Here is a 25,110-nt window from a genome sequence, read left to right as displayed (position 1 = left end):
AAATCACTTTTTAATATCATTGCCGATTTTAAATTTGTAAATGGGAATATTTAAGATTATTTAAAAATTGGAGTCTTATGGTAAAAGAGAGAAATTAATATCCTACTCTCAATTATAAAGATCTTGTTATGAAGGTAAGGTTGTATGGGCATGAATTTGTTACGCAAATACGAGGAATTGTATTCCTTCCTCTAACATTACGCGGGTGACTCAAATCTGTATTCTTGAGCCCTGTATCTGTAACATGGAACCCATTGTGACACTTCTGCTGTTGGTGATGGTGTTGAGAAAAATTTTACCTGGAAAAGCCTTGCCTCTTCTGTAGGAATTTTTCCTAATAATAAGCTCTGTGAGACTGGGTGCCAGGAAATTTGGGACCCAATAAACAATTCATATAGAGCAGCAGTGTTTAATTTTAGAGCCTACTTTTTTTCCCCTCTGGTTTTGAAGTTCCTATTCTAAACTTTTGTTTTCAGTTTTTATTTTCCTTTTTTATTATCTGTGTCTTATGTAAGATACTTACCATAATCTTTGTGGAATGAGATAGGGCAGGAATGGATGAGTATGTCCTTGTCACTAGATACTTTGCATCTTTCCAACTATACCTTCTTTCTAACAATCAGGTAATTGCATGCACTCTTGGCTTCACCTCAGTCTACCCTGCTGGCTTTTGGATACGTGTCACTCTCCTTATTGGAGCAGTCAGTGGCTGCTGTGGTCTATGACGCTTTGAGTTCCTGCAGATCAAGTGTAATCTCTGCTGAGTGATAAAAATATACTTCTTTTAGGGAGGTTTATTAGGCCCTTTAACTTCCAGTTTGAGCCACCGCACTCTTTGTTTTAAAGAAGGAAGAGGGCTAGGGAGAATGGAGAGGTAATATTATATTACACTACCAGGCCTAAATGCAGTAGCCACAGGGGATGCCTACTCATTTCTGCTATTCATTCATCCAAAAAGTACTGAATTTATGTACCAGGTATGTACCATGCATGGTGGTTAGGTACTTTGGTGAAAAGGTCAAACATGGTCCTTGCCTTTCTGAACCACCACTTACCTTTTGAAAAACTAAATCAGGGAAATTCGAGTGTATCTTTGAAAACATGCAACCTTATCTAAATGCAGAGGAGCAGTGACTAGAAAAAGAGTACTTTCATTCTAATCTGAATTGAAGTAGGATCTCTATTGGAGTAGTTTCTCTACATATCAAATTGTAGGATCTCTACAAATCAAATTGGGTCGCTCTCCTGGTAAAATTAATTCAGTTCTTAGTTGTCTTCAAAGCCTTAATATGCTAGGTGAGATTTACCACCATCTGCCTCCATCTACCCTTCTTGATTTTTTTCCTGTATATCTAAGTCCCCTCAATCTTTTCATTTTTCTGTATTCCAGCATTTCTAAGGGCATGAAGATGTTACATGTTACTTGAAGTATTCTTTTTTCAAATAAATCAGTTAGAGAAGGTTAAACAGCATTTTTATGCAGATATTCTCAGAACCGTTAATAAACCTTTTATGTATCATTGTGAATTCTTTAGATGCAGATATAATAGTATGCTGCTGTTTTCTAAATTTATCAGATCTTAGAAACCCAGTTTTCTCCAGCTCTCATATTATTAGTACTTTGTGGAATATGCTTTGGGAAGTATTTTTATATCCTTAGATTGCAATTCTTTATTCGTTTGTTTACTTCTTCTTTACCTTTCAAGGTCTGGCATTAGTGTCACATCCTCCAGAATCTCACCTGACCCTTCCCTGTCTGATAGATGTTCCTCATTTGCTTTCCTAGAATCCTTCTTAAACTAAACCCCTGTCATAGCACCTGTTACACATGGTGCACTGCATTGTTTTTATTTCTTTAACTGAAAAAGCCTTCAGATCGGGATTTATCTGTAATCCATGTATTCACCAGTGTACACTATAATGTCTGAGTCCACAGTAGTAGTCAGTGTTTTTCAGTGACTAAAGTAATGTTACTGTGTTTCTTATAAGTTAATATTTCAGATGTTTTCTACCTTTCCATAGTCCGTTCTATCAAGCTGAAGGAAGATATTCTGTCCTGCACTTTTGCTGAGTTGAGTTTGGGTTTATGCCAGTTTATCCAAGAAGTGCGGAGACCAAATGGTGAAAAATATGATCCAGACAGTATCTTATACTTGTGCCTTGGAATTCAGCAGGTATCAAATTCAGTAATTGTTCTAAAATGTATTGCATTTTTAATAATTCTGATAGATCTTGTGATTCAAGCTGAAAATTATAGTGTATATGGTTGTTTGGTATTGCTTTTATACTCTGTTCTTAATGAACCACTGCCCCTGATTTAAAAGTCTTGATCATATAGCCTTCCATAAGCCAAATTGAGATTGTTAGTAAAATAACAGAAATTGAGTATGGTGCATTTTATTGTTATATGGACAAAAAAGGCAAAAATAACAAAGTCACAAAAAGTGACATAGGTGACTGTGTGTGTATATATATGTACTTATGTAAATCATGTAGTCTTATTAAATGCACGTTAAAATAACAGACATGGGGCACCTGGGGCACCTGGGTGGCTCAGTCAGGTAAGAGTCTGCCTTCCGCTCAGGTCATGATTCCAGGGTTCTGGGATTGAGCCCAATGTTGGGTTCCCTGCTTAGCGGGGAGTCTGCTTCTCCCTCTCCCTGCTCATGTGCTCTCTTCTCTGTTAAATAAAGAAATAAAATCTTTAAAAAAAATAAAATGACATACCATTATTTGTCTATCACATTAGCAAAAAATATTATAACACTTATTGTTGATACAAATTCTGTGAAGGGGATTTGCCTTCATAGCTGGTGGTTATTAGTACACACTTCTAGAAAGCAGTTTTGAGCACGTTTTTCAGTAATATTTTTGAATGTTCATACTCTTTTGCCAGTAATTCACTTTTTGGGAGTCTGACAAAGCTAATACTCTGAAATTCAGACATCATTTGCACAAAATTGGAAATAACTTCAGTGCCCACCAGAGTGTTATGTTTAAGTAAATTATATTTATAAACTTGTATATTATGTAGCCAATAAAAATTGTTTACAAAGTAACTTCTAGTAACGCATAAAAATACTAATATTAAAACATTAAATGAACAAAATGAGAATATGAATTCTATGTGCATCAGTATATGTTAACATACAATGATTTAAAAACCACTCCTATAAATATGTAATAAAATGAAATGCATCAAAATATGTTGATAGCGGTTATCATCTTGGGTGGTAGTGCTCTGGATGTTGTTGATTTTTCTTTATTTGCGAAATTTTCTTCCATTTGTATGGTGGGGGCGGTGTTCTTTTACTTAGGCATTTATTCCTAAAGTTTTGTTTTTTAATTATAAAAGTAGTATGTGTTCAGTGTAACTGTTAAAAACAGTAAGTTGAAGGCATATAAGGACAGTTTTCTCTCCTTCATTCCCAGTCTCTGAGATAACCAGTGTTGCAGTATCTGTCCTTCTGTGTCATACACATATGCGTGTGTATAGATGTTTTAGATGTGTATAGTTTTGCTTAGTTTTTAGCAAAATGGGATTGATACCATATACATTTTTTTGCAGCTTTATTTTCTCAATCTATGTATCCCTCCAGGTGAACATAAAATCAAATTCCTTCCTTTATAAAGGAAAGCTGCGTAATATTGCAGAGTACGAATATACCAATTAATCACCCTTTTTTCTTTTAAGTATTCAGGTTACTCCCCCCTTAGTCTTAATACAGTGCTTTAGTAAATATTTTATTTGAGTGCCTGATGAACTGGTGCTTTTATTTTTAGGTTAAAGCATATATAGATTTTTCTTTCTATTTTTTTTTTTAAGATTTTATTTATTTATTTAAGAGAAAGAGAGCATGGGCAGGGGGATGGGCAGAGGGAGAAGGAGAAGCAGACTCCCTGCTGAGCAGGAAGCCAGAGGTGGTGGTGCTTGATCCCAGTACCCTTGAATCATGACCTGAGCTGAAGGAGGATGCTTAACCGACTGAGCCACCCCAGGCACCTGCATATATAGATTTTTTAAATTTTAAGATATTTTCATTTTACTTTCCAGAATGGTTAATTTACAGCTTTACCAGTAGTATTATGAGTGCCCATTTCTTGAATTCTCCTCTTTTTAATGTTTATTATTCTGATGGTCTGATGGCTTAAAAAAAAGCATCTGGTGGCTCCAATTTGTATTTTCCAAGTTTTATAAAGTAGAATGTCTTTTTATGCTGTTGGTCATTTGGATTTTTCCTTTCTATCTGTAGGATCTCTTTTATATTGGGGATAAGAACTCTGATGTAAATGCTTGAAATAAATTTTTCCAGTATATTTTTTGTTTTCCAGTTTTTGTTTATATATTTGCCATTCCAAAATTTTTCCTTTTTATATAGTTTAATAATACACATTTATTTACCTTTAAAATTCCTGGTTTTTCTGTGTTGCTTAGGATGGTCTTCCTACTTAAGTATTTAAATTCTCATAGATTTCTTTCTTAAATATTTGGGATTTTTTTAAGATTATCTTTAATACATCTGAAATTCATTTTTGTACATGATACAAGTGTATTTCTGATGAATAAGATTTGTGATGGGTATCTAGTTACGCAAGCAGCATTCATTTTCCCCAGAGTCAAAAGAGTACTTTCGTTATTTAGTTATTGTTCCCATTATATTTTGATTCAATTTCTTGATTGTAAAAGATATATATATTTTTTTAATTTTATTTATTTATTTGACACAGAGAGAGACAGCGAGAGAGGGAACCACAAGCAGGGGGAGTGGGAGAGGGAGAAGCAGGCTTCCCGCTGAGCCGGTAGCCTGATGTGGGGCTCGATCCCAGGACCCTGGGACTATGACCTGAACTGAAGGCAGATGCTTAATGACTGAGCCACCCAGGCGCCCCTTTTATAGGTTCTTTCAACCAAAATTTATCGCCACGCGTGCATTTTGGTTAGGTAAAAATTGTGAAGATTCTAAACACACTTCCTGTACTTTTAGAGTTTATGATATTATTGGATCTAAAGAGCATTTTCTAATTTTATCAATGCAGATGTCAAGAAGTGTGGTAGTGATTCCTATTCTGATTTGAATACAATCAAAACGTCATTGCTGTGATTTCAGTCAAAAACATTTGACTGCTTTACATACCAAATACTCCGCTACCTATAAAATATACTCTAATTTGTGAGACAAATCAGAAACTTATGAGAGTTTTTTCTAGTATATTTATCATATTGTTATATTAATAAAACTGTTAAAAAGAGGCTATAATTTAATAAATTGTCAGCTGGTTGTTTTAGAAAGTAAATATCATGAACATTTTATCAATTTTGACAAAAAGTAACTTTTCCTTAACTGTAAAGAATTTTAAAAAGGTTACTTATGTTGACATCTCTAACGTGTTTCCTCTTTTTTTCTGATTATAAAAATAATTATGCTTATTGTAAAGAATTTTATTTTTTTTATTTTTTTTATTTTTTAAGATTTTATTTATTGATTTGAGAGAGCGAGAGGGAGAGAGAGAGAGAGCACGTGAGGGGGGGAGGGTCAGAGGGAGAAGCAGACTCCCCGCTGAGCAGCAGGGAGCCCGATGCGGGACTCGATCCCAGGACTCCAGGATCATGACCTGAGCCGAAGGCAGTCACTTAACCAACTGAGCCACTTAGGCCCCCTATTGTAAAGAATTTTAAAAATACATAAAAATGTAAAGAAATAAACTCAACTGTAATGTCAATACCTGGACCATTGTTAACATTAGCCAAGAAGGGGATAATTGACAAAAGAAACAAATAGGCAAGTAACAAAGAAAATCAACAGATAGCTAACAGGCAAAATGTACCAGGAATGCCTAATAGTTATTTACTGTGTATGCTATGTGTTAATATAAGCTTATTTCATATATTAACTCATTTGTTAGTGCACCTCTCTGATGTATAAGGACTATCATCATCACCATTTTCTCCTAGGTACAGGGAGTTGAAATCTTGCCCGAAGTCCCCAAGATAGTAATTGGCAGGGCCAGAATGTGAATCCAGGTGGTTTATCTTCAGAGTCTGTTACGATCACTGTGGTAGACTGCCTCTCTAATATGAATGGTGCTCAGCTATAACCAAGGAAAAATTTCACCCATTAGGCTGATTGAAAATTGAACGATTGAGGTGCGCCTGGGTGGCTCAGTCATTAAGTCACCTGCCTTCGGCTCAGGTCATGATTCCAGGGTGCTGGGATCGAGCCCCACATCGGGCTCCCTGCTCCGTGGGAAGCCTGCTTCTCCCTCTCCCACTCCCCCTGCTTGTGTTCCCTCTCTTGCTGTGTCTCTCTCTGTCAAATAAATAAAATCTTTAAAAAAAAGAAAAGAAAATTGAACAATTGAGAAGTTTGATAATACCAAGTATTAGTGAAGACATATATACATTTTTCTTGTGTGGAGGCTTTTTCAGAGGGCAAGTTAATGTGACTTTTAAAACTTTAAATACATGTAGGGGTTTCTGGCTGGTTCAGTCAGCAGAGTGTGTGACTCTTGTCTTGGGGTTGTGAGTTAAAGCCCCGTGTTGAGTGTAGAGATTACTTAAAAATCTTTAAAAAAAAAACAAAAACAAAACTTTAAATGCATATAGATTCATCAGTCACGTAAATCCATTGATCAGTATTTTCCCCCAAAGAAATGCACGCACATGTGTATAGAAAGACACATTTTTCATTGTAACATTGTTTTTAACAGCAAAAAATTGGAAGCCATCTATGTGTTCATCAAAATAGTAGTGGTTCAGTCATCTATAATATGTCTGTACTATTGAATACCATATAGTAGTTAAAAAGCAATGAATTGCTCTTAGACATTTACATGGAAAACTCTTAGAGACATATTTTTAAAGTAGTGTAGTACAATATTTACATTATGATAAAATACACATATCATAAAACTTACCATTTTAAAGTGTACAATTCAGTGGCATTAAGTACATTCAGGATGTTGTACAATCGTCATCACTATGTTGCTCTAGAACTTTAATACCCTAAATGGAAATCTCATACCCATTAAGTAGCCACTCCCTATTACCTCCTCCATTTAGTCCCTGGCAACCATAAATCTGCTTTCTATCTCTCTGGATATGCCTATTCTGGATATTTCATATAAGTAGAATTATACAATTTTATATGGCCTTTTGTGTCCAGCTTTTTTTTTTTTTAAAGATTTTTATTTATTTGAGAGAGAGAATGAGAGAGAGAGAGCATGAGAGGGGGGAGGGTCAGAGGGAGAAGCCGACTCCCTGCTGAGCAGGGAGCCCAATGCGGGACTCGATCCCGGGACTCCAGGATCATGACCTGAGCCGAAGGCAGTCGCTTAACCAACTGAGCCACCCAGGCACCCGTGTCCAGCCTCTTTCAACATAGGGTTCACCTATGTTGTAGCATGAATCAGTACTTCATTCCTTTTATGTCTGAATTATTTAATTCTTGGATATACCACATTTTGTTTATCCACTCATCTGTTCATGGACATTTGAGTGGTTTCTAGCTTTTGGCTATCACAAAAAGTGAATGATACTGTGAACATTAACGTACAGGATTTTGTTTGAACGCTGTTTTCAATTCTTTTGGGTCTTATGCCTGTAAGTGGAATCACAGGGTCATATGGTAACTCTATGATTAGCTTGTTGAGAAACCAACAAACCCTTTTCCACAGTGGCTGCACCATTTTACATTCCCAGCAACAATGTATGAGGGTTCTATTTATCTTCATATCCTTGCCAACATTTGTTAATTTCCTTTTTTCTTAATAGTCATATAATGGATATGAGGTGATATCTCATTGTAGTTTTGATTTGCATTTCCCTAATGACTAAAGAATGACCTTTAGTCATTTAGCATTTTTTCATGTACTTGTTGGCCATTTGTTTATATCCTCTTTGGATAAATATTTAAAATCTTTGTTCCATTTCTAAATTGGGTTGTTTGTCTTTTTGTTGTTGAGTTGTAGGCTTTCTTTATATATTCTGGATATTAAACTCTTTATCAGATATGTGATTTGCAAATATTTTTTCTTAGTTTCTGGGTTTTCTTTTCACTCTCTTGTTAGTGTACTTTGATGCACAAAAGTTTTGAATTTTGATGAAGTTCAGTTTATTTTTTCTGTTTCTTGTGCTTTTGGTGTTTTATCTAAGAATCCATTGTCAAATTCAAGTTCATGAAGATTTACCCCTATGTCGTCTTTTAAGAGTTTTATGGTTTTAACTCTTACGTTTAGGTCATTGATCCATTTTGAATTCATTTTTTTATCTCATGTAAGGTAGGGTTACATGTGAGTTAGGGATAATTGTTTATGTAGATAGCCAGTTTGCCTACCACTATTTGTTGAAGAGACTGTTCTTTCTCCGTTGAATGGTCTTGACATCCTTGTTGAAAATCATTTGATATGTGTTTATTTTGGACTCTCAATTCTAATACATTTGTCTGTATGGTTATTCATATGGCAATACACACTATTTTGATTACTGTTGCTCTGTACTAAATTTTGAAATAGGGAAGTGTGATTCTTCAAGATTCGCTTGGCGATTCAAGGTTCCTTGCAATTCCATATGAATTTGAGTATTGGCTTTTTCCTTTCTGGGGGGAAAAAAAAGCCATTGAGATTTTGATAGAATTGCACTCAATCTGTAGATTGCTTTGGGCAGTATTGCCATTTTAACAGTATTCTCTTCAGATCCATGAATGAGATGTTTTTCTTAAGTATTCCTTAATTTGTTAGCATTCGTCTTATTTGTAGCTTTAAGTGTGTAAGTCATGTACCTCCTTGGTTCAATTTATTCTTAAGTATTCTTTCTGATACGATTGTAAATAGAATTGTTTTCTTAATTTCCTTTTTGTATTGTTCTTTGCAATTGATTTTTGTGCTGCTTGTATCCTGTAACTTCGCTGAATTCATTTATTAACTCTAATAACAATTTCGTGTGTGTGTGTGGCTGTATGTATTCTTTAGAATTTTCTATATATAGGCTCATGTCATTTATAAGTAGAGATAGTTTTACTCCTTAGGACCTTTCCTATTTGAATACCTTTTATTTATTTTTCCTGCCTGGTTACTCTGGCTAGGACTTCAAGTACAATATTAAATGGAAGTGGCAAGAACAGGCAGTTTTGTCTTGTTCCTGGTCTCAGGGGGAAAGTGGTTTTTAAAACATGTATTTTACATGTATTCATATGTTTGAGTAAAGGTATAAAACTCAACTCTGTATTTCTAATGTGTAGTGAGTTGGAGTATGTCATTCTTCACGTTTTCTGTATTTTAGCTTTTTTTCCATAATGAGGATATAATATTTTTAGGTTGTGAAAATAACTTTATTAAAAGAAGAAAAAGGCGAATACTTCTCAACAGTAAAACTGTGATCTAGCAATGTCATGAACTGCCTTTGAAGAGGCCTATAAAAATGCATGTTGAAATGGCATATAATTTTTATTAGCCAGAACAGATGTAACTAGAAAAAAATTTTTCTCCCAAGCCATACATTGGATAGAAAAGCAGAAAACCAAAATAGCCATAGATAAATAAATTAAAATATACCAAATCTTAAAAACAGCAAAAGATTTTTGGCATATAAGTATACCTTGTGTTATTCTCTAAGGGCTCATTTTATTTCCCTGAGTGATTTCATCTACCTGCCCTGTAACCTCAAGATGTTTTTTAGCTAGCAGTACTTTACCCGGGCTGTTTCTTGTTTCCCATTCTGTGATACGATTCTTGATGGCTATAATTAGCATAGTTTTACATCCTATAATTAGACTTGAACTTTTTGAAGGCTGGTTGAGAGCTGTGGTTTAAAATTTGGGTATCCTCAGGTCACCTGACACTAGCTAACTGTATTATTTCAGGAAGTGATCTTGTAACTAGGCTAAAAAACCAAAAACTTCTGAGAGCACATTTGCATTTAGATCCTGTGAATTTGAAAAATTATTTGGAAAATACAAATTAGAAGCAATTTTTTAGTATATCAGTTTCATGAACTGAGTAAAAGGTACTTATTTATTGTAATTATTCTATATCATCCATGTTTTAAAAAGGAAATAGAAAATTTTACCTTGCAAGCTCAGTGCTTGAGGTATTGACAGTTCATATGAAAAGGACCTTAGAGCTTGAATCCTGGTATTTTAAGATGTATCCTTAAAATGGTTCACAATGTTAAGGGCAAAAATTAAGGGTAAACTTTATTCCTTAAAATAATTAAAAAAAAAAAACCCAAAACTTGCATTTTCTTTGTATCAACATATATGTTTCCATTTTTTCTCTTGTAGTACCTGTTTGAAAATGGTAGAATAGATAACATTTTTACTGAGCCCTATTCCAGATTTATGATTGAACTTACCAAACTCTTGAAAATATGGGAACCTACAATACTTCCTAATGGTAGGATGCTTATCTTTTATTTTGATTCTTTTCATGATATGCCTTCCTAAATTGCTTAATTTTTATGATTATCTTTTTATAAATTGTTCACTTATATTTCTGTCTTTGATTTATAGCATATTTGGACTTTTGAGGAGAAAAATCTTTGGTTTATTATTGATTTTAGTAAAATTATAACTTCCATACAGTGTATGTATAGATACTAACAAAAATAAAAAACAACTGGAAGTTGTATTTACTTTTTAGAAGCCATTTTTGGTCTGGTAGTGTCGGTGAGGTTGCACACTCTACCAGCAACTGACACATACTTTACTTCTAGATTATACATATTAGCAGTGGACTTTCAGTAGTTCATTATCAATACCCTGTACTGGTTGTTACAAGAGTTAAATCTTCATCCTTGAATTTATCTTTGACCATACGTTGTTGGACACTTCCCTGATGTACTCCTGGTCTTAGGCTCCTTGGCTGTGAATGGAGAGGTTGAATGTGATGTTCAGGAATTTGTGCCCCTTTCTTTTGGGCTAGAGAGCACCTTTGAAGCACTCTGAGCAGTGTGGTGGCTTGATGCATTTAGCATCCAAAGAAGAGACAAGGGAGATAAAATTGGAAGTAATAAATTCATATTTGTGGTTAGTCTCCCAAAAATAGAATGCATAAGCAGCAACAAAGAGGATTGGTGAGAGAACATAAGGAAGGACCTGCATTTAAGGGCTGTCGTGAGGAGTGTGCGCTTAAAGGTGCACTCATCTTAATTCTTCTGCAGGACACCTGCTTTTCAAGAAGAATCCCATATAAGTCATCACAGTAATCACTCTTAATATAAATTTAAAATAAGATGGGGTGTGAAGGAGGGAGGGAGCTAGCTGCCTACTAATGATTTGAGCTAAAATGAAACTGAACCAGTTAACTGTAAGCATAATGATCTCAAACAGGAGTCTGCAAACTGCTTGATTTGGCCTGCTGCCTGTTTCTGTATAGTCCATGAGTTACAAATGGTTGGGAAAAAAATCTAAAGAGTAATATTTTGTGGCAGATGAAAATTATATGAAATTTAAATTTGTGTGTATAAGTAAACTTTATTGGTACACAGCCACACCTGTTTGTTTCTGTATTGTCTGTGGCTTCTTATCTTCAATAACAACAAAGTTGTTCAGAGCCTCTGTGGCCCACAGTACTTGAAATATTTACCATCTGGCTCTTTATAGAAAAAGTTTGCCAAACCCCGGTCTAAAATAACAATAGATTAAAACCGTTTCAGGGGATTGCTCACAGTGTCTGCTTCGGTGGAGTCATCTGCTCTTCCTTTGCGGTGCCTTTTCTGGCTTTCCATATAAGGAGGAGGGGGAAAGTTGGGAACAGTGGGCCATTTCCTTTATATCTTCCTGTCTGAGAATTTGAGAAATTGCTTGGTCCTGTTTAGCAGGAGCTTAGTACTGTTAACTGCTTTCCCACTTCTTCGGTGCAGGTTACATGTTCTCTCGCATCGAAGAGGAGCATTTGTGGGAGTGCAAACAGCTGGGCGCTTACTCACCAATCGTCCTCTTGAACACCCTCCTTTTCTTCAATACCAAATACTTTCAACTCAAGAATGTTACTGAGCACTTGAAGCTGTCCTTTGCCCACGTGATGAGACGGACCAGGACTCTGAAGTATAGCACCAAGATGACATATCTGAGGTTCTTCCCACCTTTACAAAAGCAGGAGTCAGAACCAGGTGTGTGGTGGAGTTTGTGAGATTTCTTTTTGAAGTCCGGTTAGTATACAAATAGAGACTTAACCACAGAAGGGTAACTGTAAATTCAAGACATGAAAGAGTGTAGCTTTAGATAAATATGTACATGCTTTTTATTGCCAGGGCTAGGTTACAGGTTTGCCACAAAATGAGAGCAATCACTTGCTTCGCTGTACTTTTTTTGGCTTTTAAATTGGAAAGTCTGATTTAATTGGTCCAGGAGTAGAGCCCAAATAAATCTGCGTTGTAAAACTTCCCAGGGAATTTAAACATACAGCTAAAAAAGAGAATCACTGAATTAGAGGCAAGAGATTGGCCAATCGCTATTTAAAAGGAACCTGTCTAATTTTTAAATCTACTGTTTCTAAATCTTTTTTTTTTTTTTTGACCAAAGCACCTCTTTTTAGTTAACATTAACTGGCAAGTTCTGAAGAAACTTAAAAGCTGGCCCAGAGTATGCAGATGGTGTTTGACTTAATGATTTTTCAACTTTACAGTTGTGAAAAAGCGATACGCGCACATTGAGTAGAAACTGTACTTTGTGGACTTTTGGTATTTTCTTGGGCTAGTGGAATGCAATATTATCCTCTCTTGTGATGCTGGGCAACAACAACAGTCTGCAGCTCCCAGACAACCCATATGTTTACAGCCATTCTGCACCCAGTCATCTTTTTCACTTTCCAGTACAGTATTTAATCAATGACATGAGATAGTCAACAATACTTTATTATAAAATAGGCTTTGTGTTAGAGGATTTTGCCCAACTGTGGGGCTATGTAAGTGTTTTGAGCATGTTTAAGCTACGATGTTCGCTAAGTTACGTGTATTAAATGCATTTTTGGTCATTGTATGTCAAGGAAAATTTGTATTGCTTTTGTACACGGTGGAATAATATCAGCAGTCACAATTTTCTTAGAAGGCTTATGGTCTTAACATTCCTAAAACAGCCTATTAAATAATAGTTTGTTTTTAACATTTAAAAAACTAACATATTATGGAACTAGAAATTAAACGTATTAATTTTGACCAAAATCGTAAGTTCTAAAATTCCCAAAATCAAGTTGTTACTTCCTTAGGATAAGAGTGAAATACAGATTTTTTGAAAGTGAGAATTTAAAAATTACTGAAACTAAAGTCTGTAAAGAATAATTGTGATGTTCATGGTTGTGTTAACTTTTCTCTCAGTTGCTCCTTTTCTTTAGAAAATGTAACACCCTTGTGCTTTTTCACCCCATGACTATGTCCTGTCTCCTTTATTTTGTTCGTATATAGCCCACTTTGTGCTCTTAACTGATGTTAATTGGGGGCAGGGAGAGGCAATCAGGTAACATTTCCCTGTTTTCTGATGAGGTGCTTTACAAGACTGGTAGTAAGTTCAGCTTTTCTGAATGAAGGAGTCTTTATATTCAGGTATTCTCTAAATAGAAAACTGGGGTGAATTTTAAGTAATAACTAATGCAGGAAGCTGGGGAAAATTCTTTGCTACCTTTTAAGAGCAGGTATAAGAAAAGAAGAAAACCTTTTTCCTCCGGTTTGCAGCAGATCCACCACCCACTACTATTCTCTTGAAGCCTGAAGGGAGAAAGTGGGAAAGAAACAGCCCTACTTTCCATGTCTTCACCCTAGTTTCTTTTTGATAACCCTTGGCTTCTGCAAAATTCTGTTGGTGAAAAAGGGCTTGTCCTTTTCTTATCAGATGGTCAACTTTACTGAGAATTTCTTTTCCCAACAAAGATTCCATTTTTCATAATACTATGACAGATAAAAGAAACTTGACCAAATGCCCGGTGGACACTGATGACCCACAGTAAAAGTATTTTCGGGTAAAAAGGTGACAACTTCTCTCTTGATCTCTCCTGTAGAAGAGCACTTAGAACCCTTTTTTCCCGTTCTTTATCTTGCTGTGGCTTAAGATATACCTGATGAAATTTTGTAACAAAGTTAGGTTCAGAATTAGGACCTAACTCTTCCAGTACCATGCTCTTTGCCATGCTGCACCCACTTTGGTGAGCAGGGGAACATAAATTTTACAGAACATGGACTTTGATTTGTTCAGTCCTATTAAGCAATACTTAAAATACTGCCTAGGACCTCCATAGGTGCTCAGTCAGTCCTTGTGGGATGAGTGAGTGAACTGGAGGAGAAGGGAGTGACAGTTCTTACTGGAAACAAAGCTCAGTGGTGTCTTGAGACTGGAAGAAAAGATTTTTCTGATCTTTTGATTATTATTTCCCATCTCAAGATAAACTAACTGTTGGCAAAAGGAAACGAAATGAAGATGATGAGGTTCCGGTGGGTGTGGAGATGGCAGAGAATACTGACAACCCACTACGATGCCCAGTCCGACTTTATGAGTTTTACCTGTCAAAATGGTAAGCAGCCTTCCTCTGGACTAGATTCAGCACACTTCAAAAAGTAGTTAACGTGTTTTGTTTTCTTTGTTTTGTTTTTTTTTTAAGATTTTTTAAATTTATTTGACAGAGAGAGACACAGCGAGAGAGGGAACACAAGCAGGGGGAGTGGGAGAGGGAGAAGCAATCGTCCCGCCGAGCAGGGAGCCCGATGCGGGGCTTGATCCCAGGTCCCTGGGATCATGACATGAGCCAAAGGCAGACGCTTAACGATTGAGCCACTCAGGCGCCCCGTTAACGTGTTTTGGATTTCAGATGCTTAAGTATCAGAAATACAACTTTAGACAAGGATGTACCTTTAATCTCCTTTTGTCCCTGTTTTCATATCTGCCTGGATTTTGGACCCACGAACAAACTGCTTTTTCTTGATAATTGTTTTTCTGAAAATCTCTTCAAAAGCAAGAATCACAGCTGTTATTTAATCTTTACAACTGTTGCTCAATCTTTATGTGATAATTAAACTGTTGTGATTTTACTATTTACATAGGAAAAATTTTAGAGTAGAGGTTGTACTGCTAAACCTATAAATAGAAAAACAATTTACTTATTTATTTATTTTTTAAAAAGATTTTATTTATTTGACAGCGAGAAAGGGAACACAAGCAGGGGGAGTGGGAGAGGGAGAAGCAGGCTTTCCGTGGAGTAGGGAGCCCAATGCGGGGCTCGATCCCAGGACCCTGGGATCATGACCTGAGCTGAAGGGAGACACTTAACGATTGAGCCACCCAGGTGCCCTGAAAAACAATTAATTTTTAAAGAATTTGTATTTTTTGAGTGGTCTTTCTGTTACAGAAACTTTAAAACTTTAGAGTTGTAAGAGCCACACTAAAGTACTTTTTTCTCCAAGAAATATAGTGACTGGGTTTGCCCCATGGTAATGTGTATTGAGTGCTCTTGGGGATCATTCCAGGGTATTGGGTGCTGAGGATATATGGCTCTCAGCCATAATGTCAAATGTGAGTTGAATTTTTTGTTGCTCCTAATAATGTTTTAAATACTAAAGTTTGTGAACGACTTATACTTTGTCTTCTATTAACATTATACTCACCTCCGGTGAGTGGAGGAAGAAAAAATGTGCAGTTACAGATTGCACCTGGGGCGGAATGCCCATAAACTTACTTATCTCCCTGGGTGCATTGCTTATCTATGACAATAGTCACAGTAGGGAAAAAGGTGAGAGCCACTATATTAAAGAGTAGTTACGTATTTCCTATACTTTCTGATCCCCAATTTCCTTAGTTTCTTTCTTTCTTTCTTTTTTTTCCCTGTGGATAGTTCTGAAAGTGTGAAGCAGAGGAATGATGTGTTTTACCTGCAACCCGAGCGCTCCTGTGTTCCGAATAGCCCCATGTGGTACTCCACATTCCCGATAGACCCTGGGACCCTGGACACCATGTTAACACGTATTCTCATGGTGAGGGAGGTACATGAAGAACTTGCCAAAGCCAAATCAGAAGACTCTGATGTTGAATTATCAGATTAAAGTGGAAGTGGGGTTCCTATTTTCATACACATGGGTATGCACCAAACTGTGAATGCATCCAGCTTTGGAAAACGATGTACAAGTCCAAGTCCTCTTGACTTATCTTGATTATAAGATAATGGAAAACAGATGACTCGTGAACCACAGTGTGGATGTACAAATGAAAATTGAAGGAAAGAATATGAACTGAGAAATGTTGTTCTTTGGCAGTGATATAGTTCTTAGACATCTTCAGAATGACTAACCAATTTCTCTGAGTGGTGCATAATCTTATTTTGTTTGGGAATAACAAATTGTGGAATATTTTTAAGGAAAACTGTTGTATAAAACTCTACCATAGTAACCTTAGACCTTAGAGAGGTAGCTTTGGAATAAAACCTTGGCTGCAGTAGGCTACTTGGGCAAGCCCTATGTGCACGTCAGGGGAGAAATCAGTGCAGAGCTAAGAGTGACATCACATGAGGACTGTGGGACCCAGACTTGAAGACCCAATAAAAATACTCAACTTTTTTTTAAAAGGTAGAGAGTGAAGTGGTCTTGATTTTGATTTTCACTGCCAAGCCAATTCTGTGAAGGATAGAAGCCTCTGGTGCTTTTGCCATGGGCCCCTCACATCAGGGAAAAAGGCCTTCACTGCTGTTCACACATTAATGTGTCCCTTAAACTTTCTGGGTCTTGCCTTCTCAGCTGTGGGTCTGAATTTGGGTATATTGAGGTAAAGGGGCTGAAACTCCACGAACTGATTATGCACACAGAAAATCTGTGGAGCCCATTAGACCCCAAGTGTCTTGAAATGTTTGTAGAAAACCCACTAAAATGCCCACTTCTCTGGGTGTCAGCCTTTATTGCTGCTGTCTCATAGCATGAGCTGTGGTACACAGAAATGGGGGTTCTCCTTTTGTTTTCAGTTTATCCCCAAATGGCAGCTTTTCTCTCATTGTTTTATCTTCCTACTCCCCCAAATCCTCTTATTTTGCCTTTTGCACCGTTTCTGGAGGCCCTTGTCATTTCAAAAAGAATAGTCTCTCTCCTTCCTCTGGCAAACCTGTGGGTGATTCCACAAAGACACAGTATTACTTAGCTATCAGAATTATGATAGAAAAGGTCCTAGTATGTTCCTATAAAGCATTTGGAAGATGATCTTGTTGCCCTAAGAAACTTGAAAATACGGATTCTGGGGTTAGGGTATAAAGACACTGACTTGCATATCATACCCACAGCAGGTCTTATAGCATTATCCCAACTCTAGCTGTTTTAGTAGTTCTGTGAGGATTGCAAGTCATAGGTGGGTTTGGCATATCAGTCCATCTCCCTCGTCTCCATTCTCAGTTTCTTCCCCCAGAAAATTTTTACTCAAAGCTCTTATGATGTTGGCCAATAACAGAACTTCTTTAGCTGAGGTGAATTTGACCCTGTACTAGAAATGAGAGAAGTCCAAAAGCCTCTTAGAAATTTTAACCTTGAAAGACTTTTCAATATGTCCCATTTTTAGATGGGGGTGGCAGGTGTTTTGGTTTTTTTAAATAAATGAAAGTCATTTAAGTACAATAAAAATTTAAAAGTAGGCCTTTTGACATTGTGTACTTGATGGTTCTGTCCCTCTGCCTGTAACAAATTTCATTTTGGTTACCAGGAACTGTGTGAAAGAAGTAAATCTGCCCCAATTCTGTATGATTAATTCCATCTGTGTTTGTCATTTCTGACTGGAAAACTTCCTACATTCAGATCTTGTTTGATATGGAGGAAAAACAACTGGATTGTCTGATAAGTCTGCCAATAAACTATCCAGAAACATCAGTTGTAATAGCCCCCACTATACAAATTTTATGGTTTGTATAAACACTAACATTTCCCCTTCTGTAGTTGTATCAAGAACAAATATTGTTGGCATAGTAGATACATTGTTAGAAAACACCAGAGAGAAAAAAAGAAATCTGTATCTTTTAACTGAGAACAGCTAATACCCAGGTCAATAGCTGTCAGGACTTCAATTGCATGTTAGTCCACAGAGTTGTCCAGACCCTAAATTAATTCGTAAAAGAAAATCTTGATTAATTATTGGTCATTCTTCATAAGTGTAGCTGTTGATATGTGTGTCAGACTATTTGCTTTTTAAAATTTTATTAAAATTATGTAAAATTGCATTTTTATTTCCAGGGGAGGAAAAAAACATCAAACAAACAAGCGAAACATCTAAATTATTCTTTCTGTTCTTTTTTGTTTTTTTAACCACTTTTGGGTTTTCCCCTTGCAGAAACCACAGAAATATTCCCTTAGAATAAAATAGTATATTTGTATTTGATGGGTGAGTTATTCCTTTTCTTTGTCTTGAACAAATTTTAAATATTTTTTTTCTGTTTAATCTTATGGGTATGAGCCAACAGATGGTATATTACAAAGAGAGAGCAATTTTCAGGAAATAAATTATTTGGTTTTTACTTAGTCCAGTAAACATTGTTTCATTGCAAAGTCTTTTCATTTGTTTTCTTTTTTCCATCAAAAGAATTGTTCCCACTTTTAGTTGATTAATTATATTCAAAGCCCTGAAAGCTTAGAAATACCAGGTATCACATATATGTTTCATTTTAGGCAAACTTTTTTGCATCAGTTCATCTTGAATGATTTTGAAATTGTGAGACTGGGATAAAGAATATATATCCATTCTTAAGGATACATACATGCTTAATTTGGAAACGTGAGACTAAGTGGCATTTTCCTTCGACTCTAGCTCTACCTTGGTATCGTGCAACTCACTTTCAATTCCACATGGATTGTTTTATCTACTTCCTTTTGGCATTCCTAATTTTGTAAAACAGGAGTTTTCCAAGAAGTCTTAAAGTAAAATGAATTTCTGTGTATGAATCCCAGTTTTCTATTAAATTCAGAATTTAGTTTTCCATGTAAATAAAAAAGTTCCCAATGGTAGTGAGTTGAAATTTGAGGAAAGAATTAAGCACTAATTCCCCTAGTTCCTCTTGTGTGTTATCATTGTTGAAAGAATAATCATTGAGAGGCATTGTTAGAGAATAGGAAGATCTGAGGCTTTGGAGCCTAGTCTTTCCACTTATTGGTTGTATAGCTTTAAGTAAATCACTTAACTTCTGTGTGCTTCACTTTTCTTACAAAGTGGGAATAAGAATAACTTTTATAAGTTTGGCACATGTTAGGCTTTCGGATGTCATGGATTTTTTTATTATAACATGCAGATTGCCAGGCATATAGCAAGATTTTAAATAAATGTTAATCCCCTTCCTGCAGCCTGAATTTTCACTAAGTTCAGTGCTTCTGATTCTGCAAAACATAATATCCTATATGATTTGAATCAAATATTTAGAGTAAGTACCATATGTAATCATAAGTTCTTCACTCATTTGCATATGCATATGAATAGTAATCAGCATCACAAAAATCCACTGATAACTTACTACATTGAAAAAAAGGAGGAAATACATGGTATACTTTTTTTTTTTTTAATTGGGGAAACTCTCAATGAAATTTCATTTACTTGGTAATGGTTATATACCATGACTTGGGAGCAAGACAATTATATAACAATATACATCTCCCAACTTCTTCATTAACAGAACCCCCTGCCTCCCCCATGTTTTAGCTCGGCAGTAGTTTCTTTGGTAAGTGATTATACTTTCCAGGCTACCTTGCAACTAAATGTGAACATGGGACTGACTTTTGACCAGTGGGTTGGAAACAGTAGTTTATAACTAGCAGGCCACATCCTTAAAAGGAAAGGGCTTGCCTTCCTCTTGTAATCTCCCCTTATCCATGGGCTGGAATGTCACTGTGCTCATGGCAACCCAGTTCTGTCTATGTGGGAAAGGGCAGCATATCAAAAGCATGTTAACCTCATAAGGCAGGGCCACTTCTCTCCTGAACTGCCTGCTAGCTTGGACCTTCACATGAGAAAGAAGAAACCTTACTTCAGCCATTGTTATTTGGTCTCTACTAAAGTAGCCAAACCAGTTTCCTAACTAACAGATTTACTATGCCCAGTGTCATGCTACTGCTTAATACAGATCTAGAAATTCTCATCCACACCATAAGGAAAGAAAAAAGAAAGAGATTATCGATACTGGAAAGAGAAATAACACTCATTATTTTTATTTTATTTTATTTTTAAGTAATCTCTACACCCAATGTGAGTGACCATGACCCTGAGATCAAGAGTTGGATGCTCTACCGAGAGAGCCAGGGCACCTATAAAACTCATTATTTTTAAGTTATCTTTTCAGATGTCCAGGTACACCTATGTATTTAAGAAAAGAGCAAACTATTAAAAATAAGTTTAAGGATGGTAGCAACAAAATAGTTCATGAAAATTTCAAGCACTTTTCTACTAGAGTAGCAGCCAATTAGATAATGTGATTAAAAGGAAAAGATGCTGCTCGCAGTAGCAGTGAAAGCTATATAAAGTATTTAGTAATTAAGTAATACACACAAAATCCTGTGTTTGTTTTAGTAGGTGGTGTTGGAAAACTGGCTTTTTACATGGAGAAAAACAGGATACCTAACTAGCATCATGTCCAAAGGTGGGCTCTCAATGGATTTAAAGGTCTTTAAATGTGAAAGGTAAAATTATAAAATTAATAGAAATACAGAGAATATTGTTGTGATCTGGGGGAAAGAAGGAGCTTCTTAAAATTCCCAAAGCACAAACCATATGGAGAAAATGTACATACTTATTTTATATCAGAATTAAAGATGTTTGTCAATAAAAGATGACAAACAAATGACAGGCTCAGAGAAGATACAGGTTTCCCCGCTCTCTGAGGGTACAGTGTTTCTATGAAAACTTGAGTAAACCAAAACTGTGTAGAATGGAAATTTATATGGAACATTTTAGCATTCCCAGACACCAAAATAACCCCTCTTAGGTTTTTCTGAGTCTTCAGGGTACATCTTGCTAACAGATGCAGAAAATAAACCAAGATAAAGCACAGATGCTCACAGACACCATGCAGAGTTATGGAGACCGAGGTGGTTGATGCTGAGACGCTGAGGGTCGTTCCCAGGAAAGGAGCTTGGCGGCGTCACTCTCACTCCTTGGGATGTGTGCTGCCTCTATAAGGGCTAGCTGTAAAACTCAGAACGTGTTTTGCCGTGTGCCTTTTTTTGTGAAAGTGATAATCTTCTTCTGATATCTTTCAGTTAGCAAAAATGGGTACTAATGTAAGTTTTTTGTGAAAGTAAAGTGGCCTAACACAGACTTCCAAAAAGCGGGAATACGTGTACTTGCAAAACTACCAAATGATATATATCTAGAATATACCCACAACTGAATTGTAAAGAAAACTGAACAAAGAATAATGAATACTTCATAGAAGAGAAACCCAAACAGGGAACATGTATATGAAGAGATGTTCAGACTCCTTTAGTAATCATGGAATTTCTCTTCAGATCTATCAGTTCATGTCCTTAAGATTGGCCAAATTAGAAAAGTTGATAATGCCGTGTATTGGTGTTAGGATATAAAAACCCTTACATATTGCAAGAATAATTGAACTATACAGTTGACCCTTGAACAACACAGGAGTTGGGGCAATAATCACACAGTTGAAAATCAGAGTATTAGTTTTGACTCTCCAAAAACTTAACTACTAATAGCCTATTGTTGACTGGAAGCCTTACTGATAACAGTCAGTTAATGCATATTTTGTGTTTATATGTATTATATGGTGTATTACAATAAAGTAAGGAAGAGAAAAGAAAGTGTTAAGAAAATCATGAAGAGAAAATTTACAGTACTGTACTATAAAATAATCCATGTATATTGTGGACCTTACAGTTCAAAATCATGCTTTTTGGGGGTCAACTATATAACCAGTCTGGAAGGCAATCTTAAACATCAAGTTTTAGAACAAAACAAGTTTTGATAGCTTTTACTAAAAAAAAAAAAAAAAATCCCCTCCCCCCATTAAATAAAAGATTATTACCAAATGCATTTTGTGTATCTATATATATAATTTGTATCATTATTCATTTAGTGAAATACATTGATTCTGATATCAAACCATCCTTGCATTCCTTGATGAAACCCTAATTTTACATGTATTTTTTATATATACTATCGGATTAGCTGTATAACCTTTACCCAAGGACATTCCCTTCTATTCCTAGTTTTCCATGAGTTTTTCTTTCAGTTATAAAAGAGTGTTGAACTTATCAAACGCTATTTTTTGCATTTATTTTAATAGTCCTCTTATTTTTTGCCTTTATTAATGTTATGAAACATTAATTTTTTTATATTGAACAGTTTTTGCATTCCTTTACAAACCCTTATTAATTAAAAAATATATACTGCTGGTTTGGCTAGCTCGTATTTTATTTTGTTTTGCTTTTGTATCTGTAATCACAAGTGAAATACTTCTTAATTTTTTTTCTTGAATTCTCATCTGATTTTGGAATCACTAGACTCAAAAAGAGTTGGGCAAGTTTTCTTCCTCTTCCATTCTATGGAACTTACAGAAAATTTTGGTTTTTGAACATATAGACAAACTATAAAACTTACAATTCTGTTAATTGTTTTTATCCCTCTAAAGGGGAGGTCTTTGCCATTTTAATTCACTGAATGTTCACTGGCCTATTCAAATTTTTTATGTCAATTTGGATTTTTATATTTCTCTGTAATTTTGTTTTCTCTACAATTTTATATTTCTTTATAAGTTTCACATAGTTTCATCTATATGTTCAGCTTTATTAACATATGGTTCATAATTTTTTCCTTCTTCCATTCTGTATTTGGTATTCTGTTTGCATTTTCTCTTTTTTCTGATCCATCTTATCTAAGAAACTTGTCAAAGAACCATCATTTGGTTTTGTCAGTCTTGCCTTTTCTACTTATTTCTGATTTTATAACTATTTTTCTTGTTTTTGCTTTTTTGGTTCATTTTTTAAATTGATGAATGATTGCTTCATTCATTCTTAATCATTCTTATTGCTGAAAATGAAAAATTATTTCAAATCTATTTTTCCCTTCAGCTCTTCAGTGGTGTTCCTAGATTCAGATATGATTTTATCATCTGTCTGTTCGTAGGTGTTTTCTCATTTCCTTTTTTAACCCAAGTGTTATCCACCCTCCCTTTCCTTGCCTGAAATTTTGTCAGTTTTCAGGCTGTTTTTGAGGTATACTGATATCCATTTTCTTGATTAATTGCTCTTATCAGTATATAATCCCTCAGCTTTTTTTTTTGCATTGAATTCTGTCTTATCAGATACTATAAATATTGATCCCTTACCTTTCCCATAATTACCATTTGCCTGATAATGTTTTCCTGTAATTTTTGCTCTGTGTTGTTAGATGTTTTATATAGAATTCATAGAATCTTTAATTTTTTACTCTTTTGTTTATATCAGTTTAGACTCATGGATTCCTATTTTATTCATTGGGTTGTAATCTGATGCTCTCATTATTTGTTTTAATACTCAAATTGTCCTAGATTCCATTGGTTAATGGAAGCCTGTTCTGGTTGGCTCCTATGTCTTTCTGATATATCCCCATCATTTTTTCAGCATTTACTTACTCAAAACAAGATGTTCCAAGATTATTCTGTACTTTCCCTGCCCTAATCTTGGAATCCGTCGTGGAATCCTAATGCCTTAGCACTTGGTGCTCATCTACTGAGGTAAAATTGTTTCTATGTCCTTTTGGTGTATAGAATCAATCCATGAACAGATTATACACACATCACATAACTATATACAGCTATATCCATCTACCTATTTATTTTAGCCTGTGAGTTCTTAACATTTCTTCCAATTTCAGTTCAGCCCCTTGGGGTTCTTTCTAGCCTTCTCAAACCTTTACACATTCATAAATCCTTTACAAACAGTGAGAAATCTGGTACCCATTATTCTCAGTATATGTACTTACTTTCTGAATCACTTACTTGCACAATGTAATCAGTCTCCTTACCATTCCAGCTACCCACCACCTCATTTGCTCTGCTGCTGGGCTGCTTCACTGCGGCACCCCTCACAGCAGACTGCCTAGGCTCCAGGCACACCAGTTACTCTGTACCGTTTGCTTCCTCAAATGCTAATGTCCCTGTGCCGGGGGAGCAGGTGAAGATGGAAGAGAAGGGGTGGGAGTCTGTCTTCGGTTAAGTTTAAGATGTTTATGTTCATTTTAACTACTGCTATTAGAACTTATTTCTGCTGTTATTTTTCCTTTCATTATGATAAGTGTATTCTTTAATCCCCATCACCTGTTTCCCCCACCCCCCCCCCCCCCCGCACCACCTACCTCCCCTCAGGTAACCTATCAGTTTGTTCTCTATAGTTAAGAGTCTGTTTCTTGGTTTGTCTCTTTTTTTCTTCCCCCCTTTTGTTTATTTCTTAAATTCTACATATAAGTGACATCATACGGTATTTGTCTTTCTCTGACTTATTTTGTTTAGCATTATACTCTCTGGCCCTATCCATGTTGTTGCAAATGGCATGATTTCATTTGTTTTCATGGCTGAGTAATACTTCCATCTATCTGTGGACGCTTAGGTTACTTCTATAGTTTGGCTTTGTAAATAATGCTGCAGTAAAGATAGGGGTTCATGTAATCCTTTGGAATTAGTGTTTTTGTATTTTTAGGGTAAATACCCGGTAGTGCTATTATTGGATTATAGGGTAGTTTTATTTTTAACTTCTTGAGGAAACTCCACACTGTTTCCCACAGTGGATGCACCAGTTTGCGTTCCCACCGACAGTGCAAGAGGGTGGCTTTTTCTCCGCATCCTCACCAACACTTGTTTCTTGTGTTTTTTGATTTTAGCCATTCTGACATATGTAAGGTGATATTTCATTATGGTTTTGATTTGCATTTCCCTGATGATGAGTGCTGTTGAACATATTTTCATGTGTCTCTTGGCCACCTGTATGTCTTCTTTGGAGAAATGTCTGTGTTTTCTGCCCACTTTTTAACTGAATTATTTGTTCTTGGGGTGTTATCAGTTGTTTATATATTTTGGATACTAACCCTTTATTGCGTATGTCACTTGCAAATATCTTCTTCCACTTAGCAGGTTGTCTTTTAGTTTTGTTAATTGTTTGCTGTGCAGAAACTTTTATTTTTATGTAATCCCAGT

The 25,110-nt window shown here is 35.7% G+C and overlaps 1 protein-coding gene across 2 annotated transcripts in view; it reads left to right on the top strand.

Moving 5' to 3' along the window:
- The window catches only part of ZMYM4 (zinc finger MYM-type containing 4), a 125,512-nt gene extending 107,697 nt beyond the window's left edge, over positions 1–17,815 (top strand). For both annotated transcript variants that reach the window (XM_028113779.1, XM_028113781.1), the window contains 5 exons: positions 2,023–2,174; positions 10,278–10,389; positions 11,858–12,106; positions 14,367–14,496; positions 15,811–17,815. In XM_028113779.1, coding sequence (XP_027969580.1) covers positions 2,023–2,174; positions 10,278–10,389; positions 11,858–12,106; positions 14,367–14,496; positions 15,811–16,018 — 851 coding nt within the window. In that variant the 3' untranslated portion in view covers positions 16,019–17,815. The remainder of the gene's footprint in view (positions 1–2,022; positions 2,175–10,277; positions 10,390–11,857; positions 12,107–14,366; positions 14,497–15,810) is intronic.
- Positions 17,816–25,110: the final 7,295 nt, after the last annotated feature.

Source organism: Eumetopias jubatus, unplaced genomic scaffold, assembly GCF_037043125.1.
Source record: "Eumetopias jubatus isolate StellerSeaLion01/CBP00866 unplaced genomic scaffold, mEumJub1_p1.0 scaffold_4, whole genome shotgun sequence".
NCBI lineage: Eukaryota > Metazoa > Chordata > Mammalia > Carnivora > Otariidae > Eumetopias > Eumetopias jubatus.
This window is presented reverse-complemented; position numbering and strand designations above follow the sequence as displayed.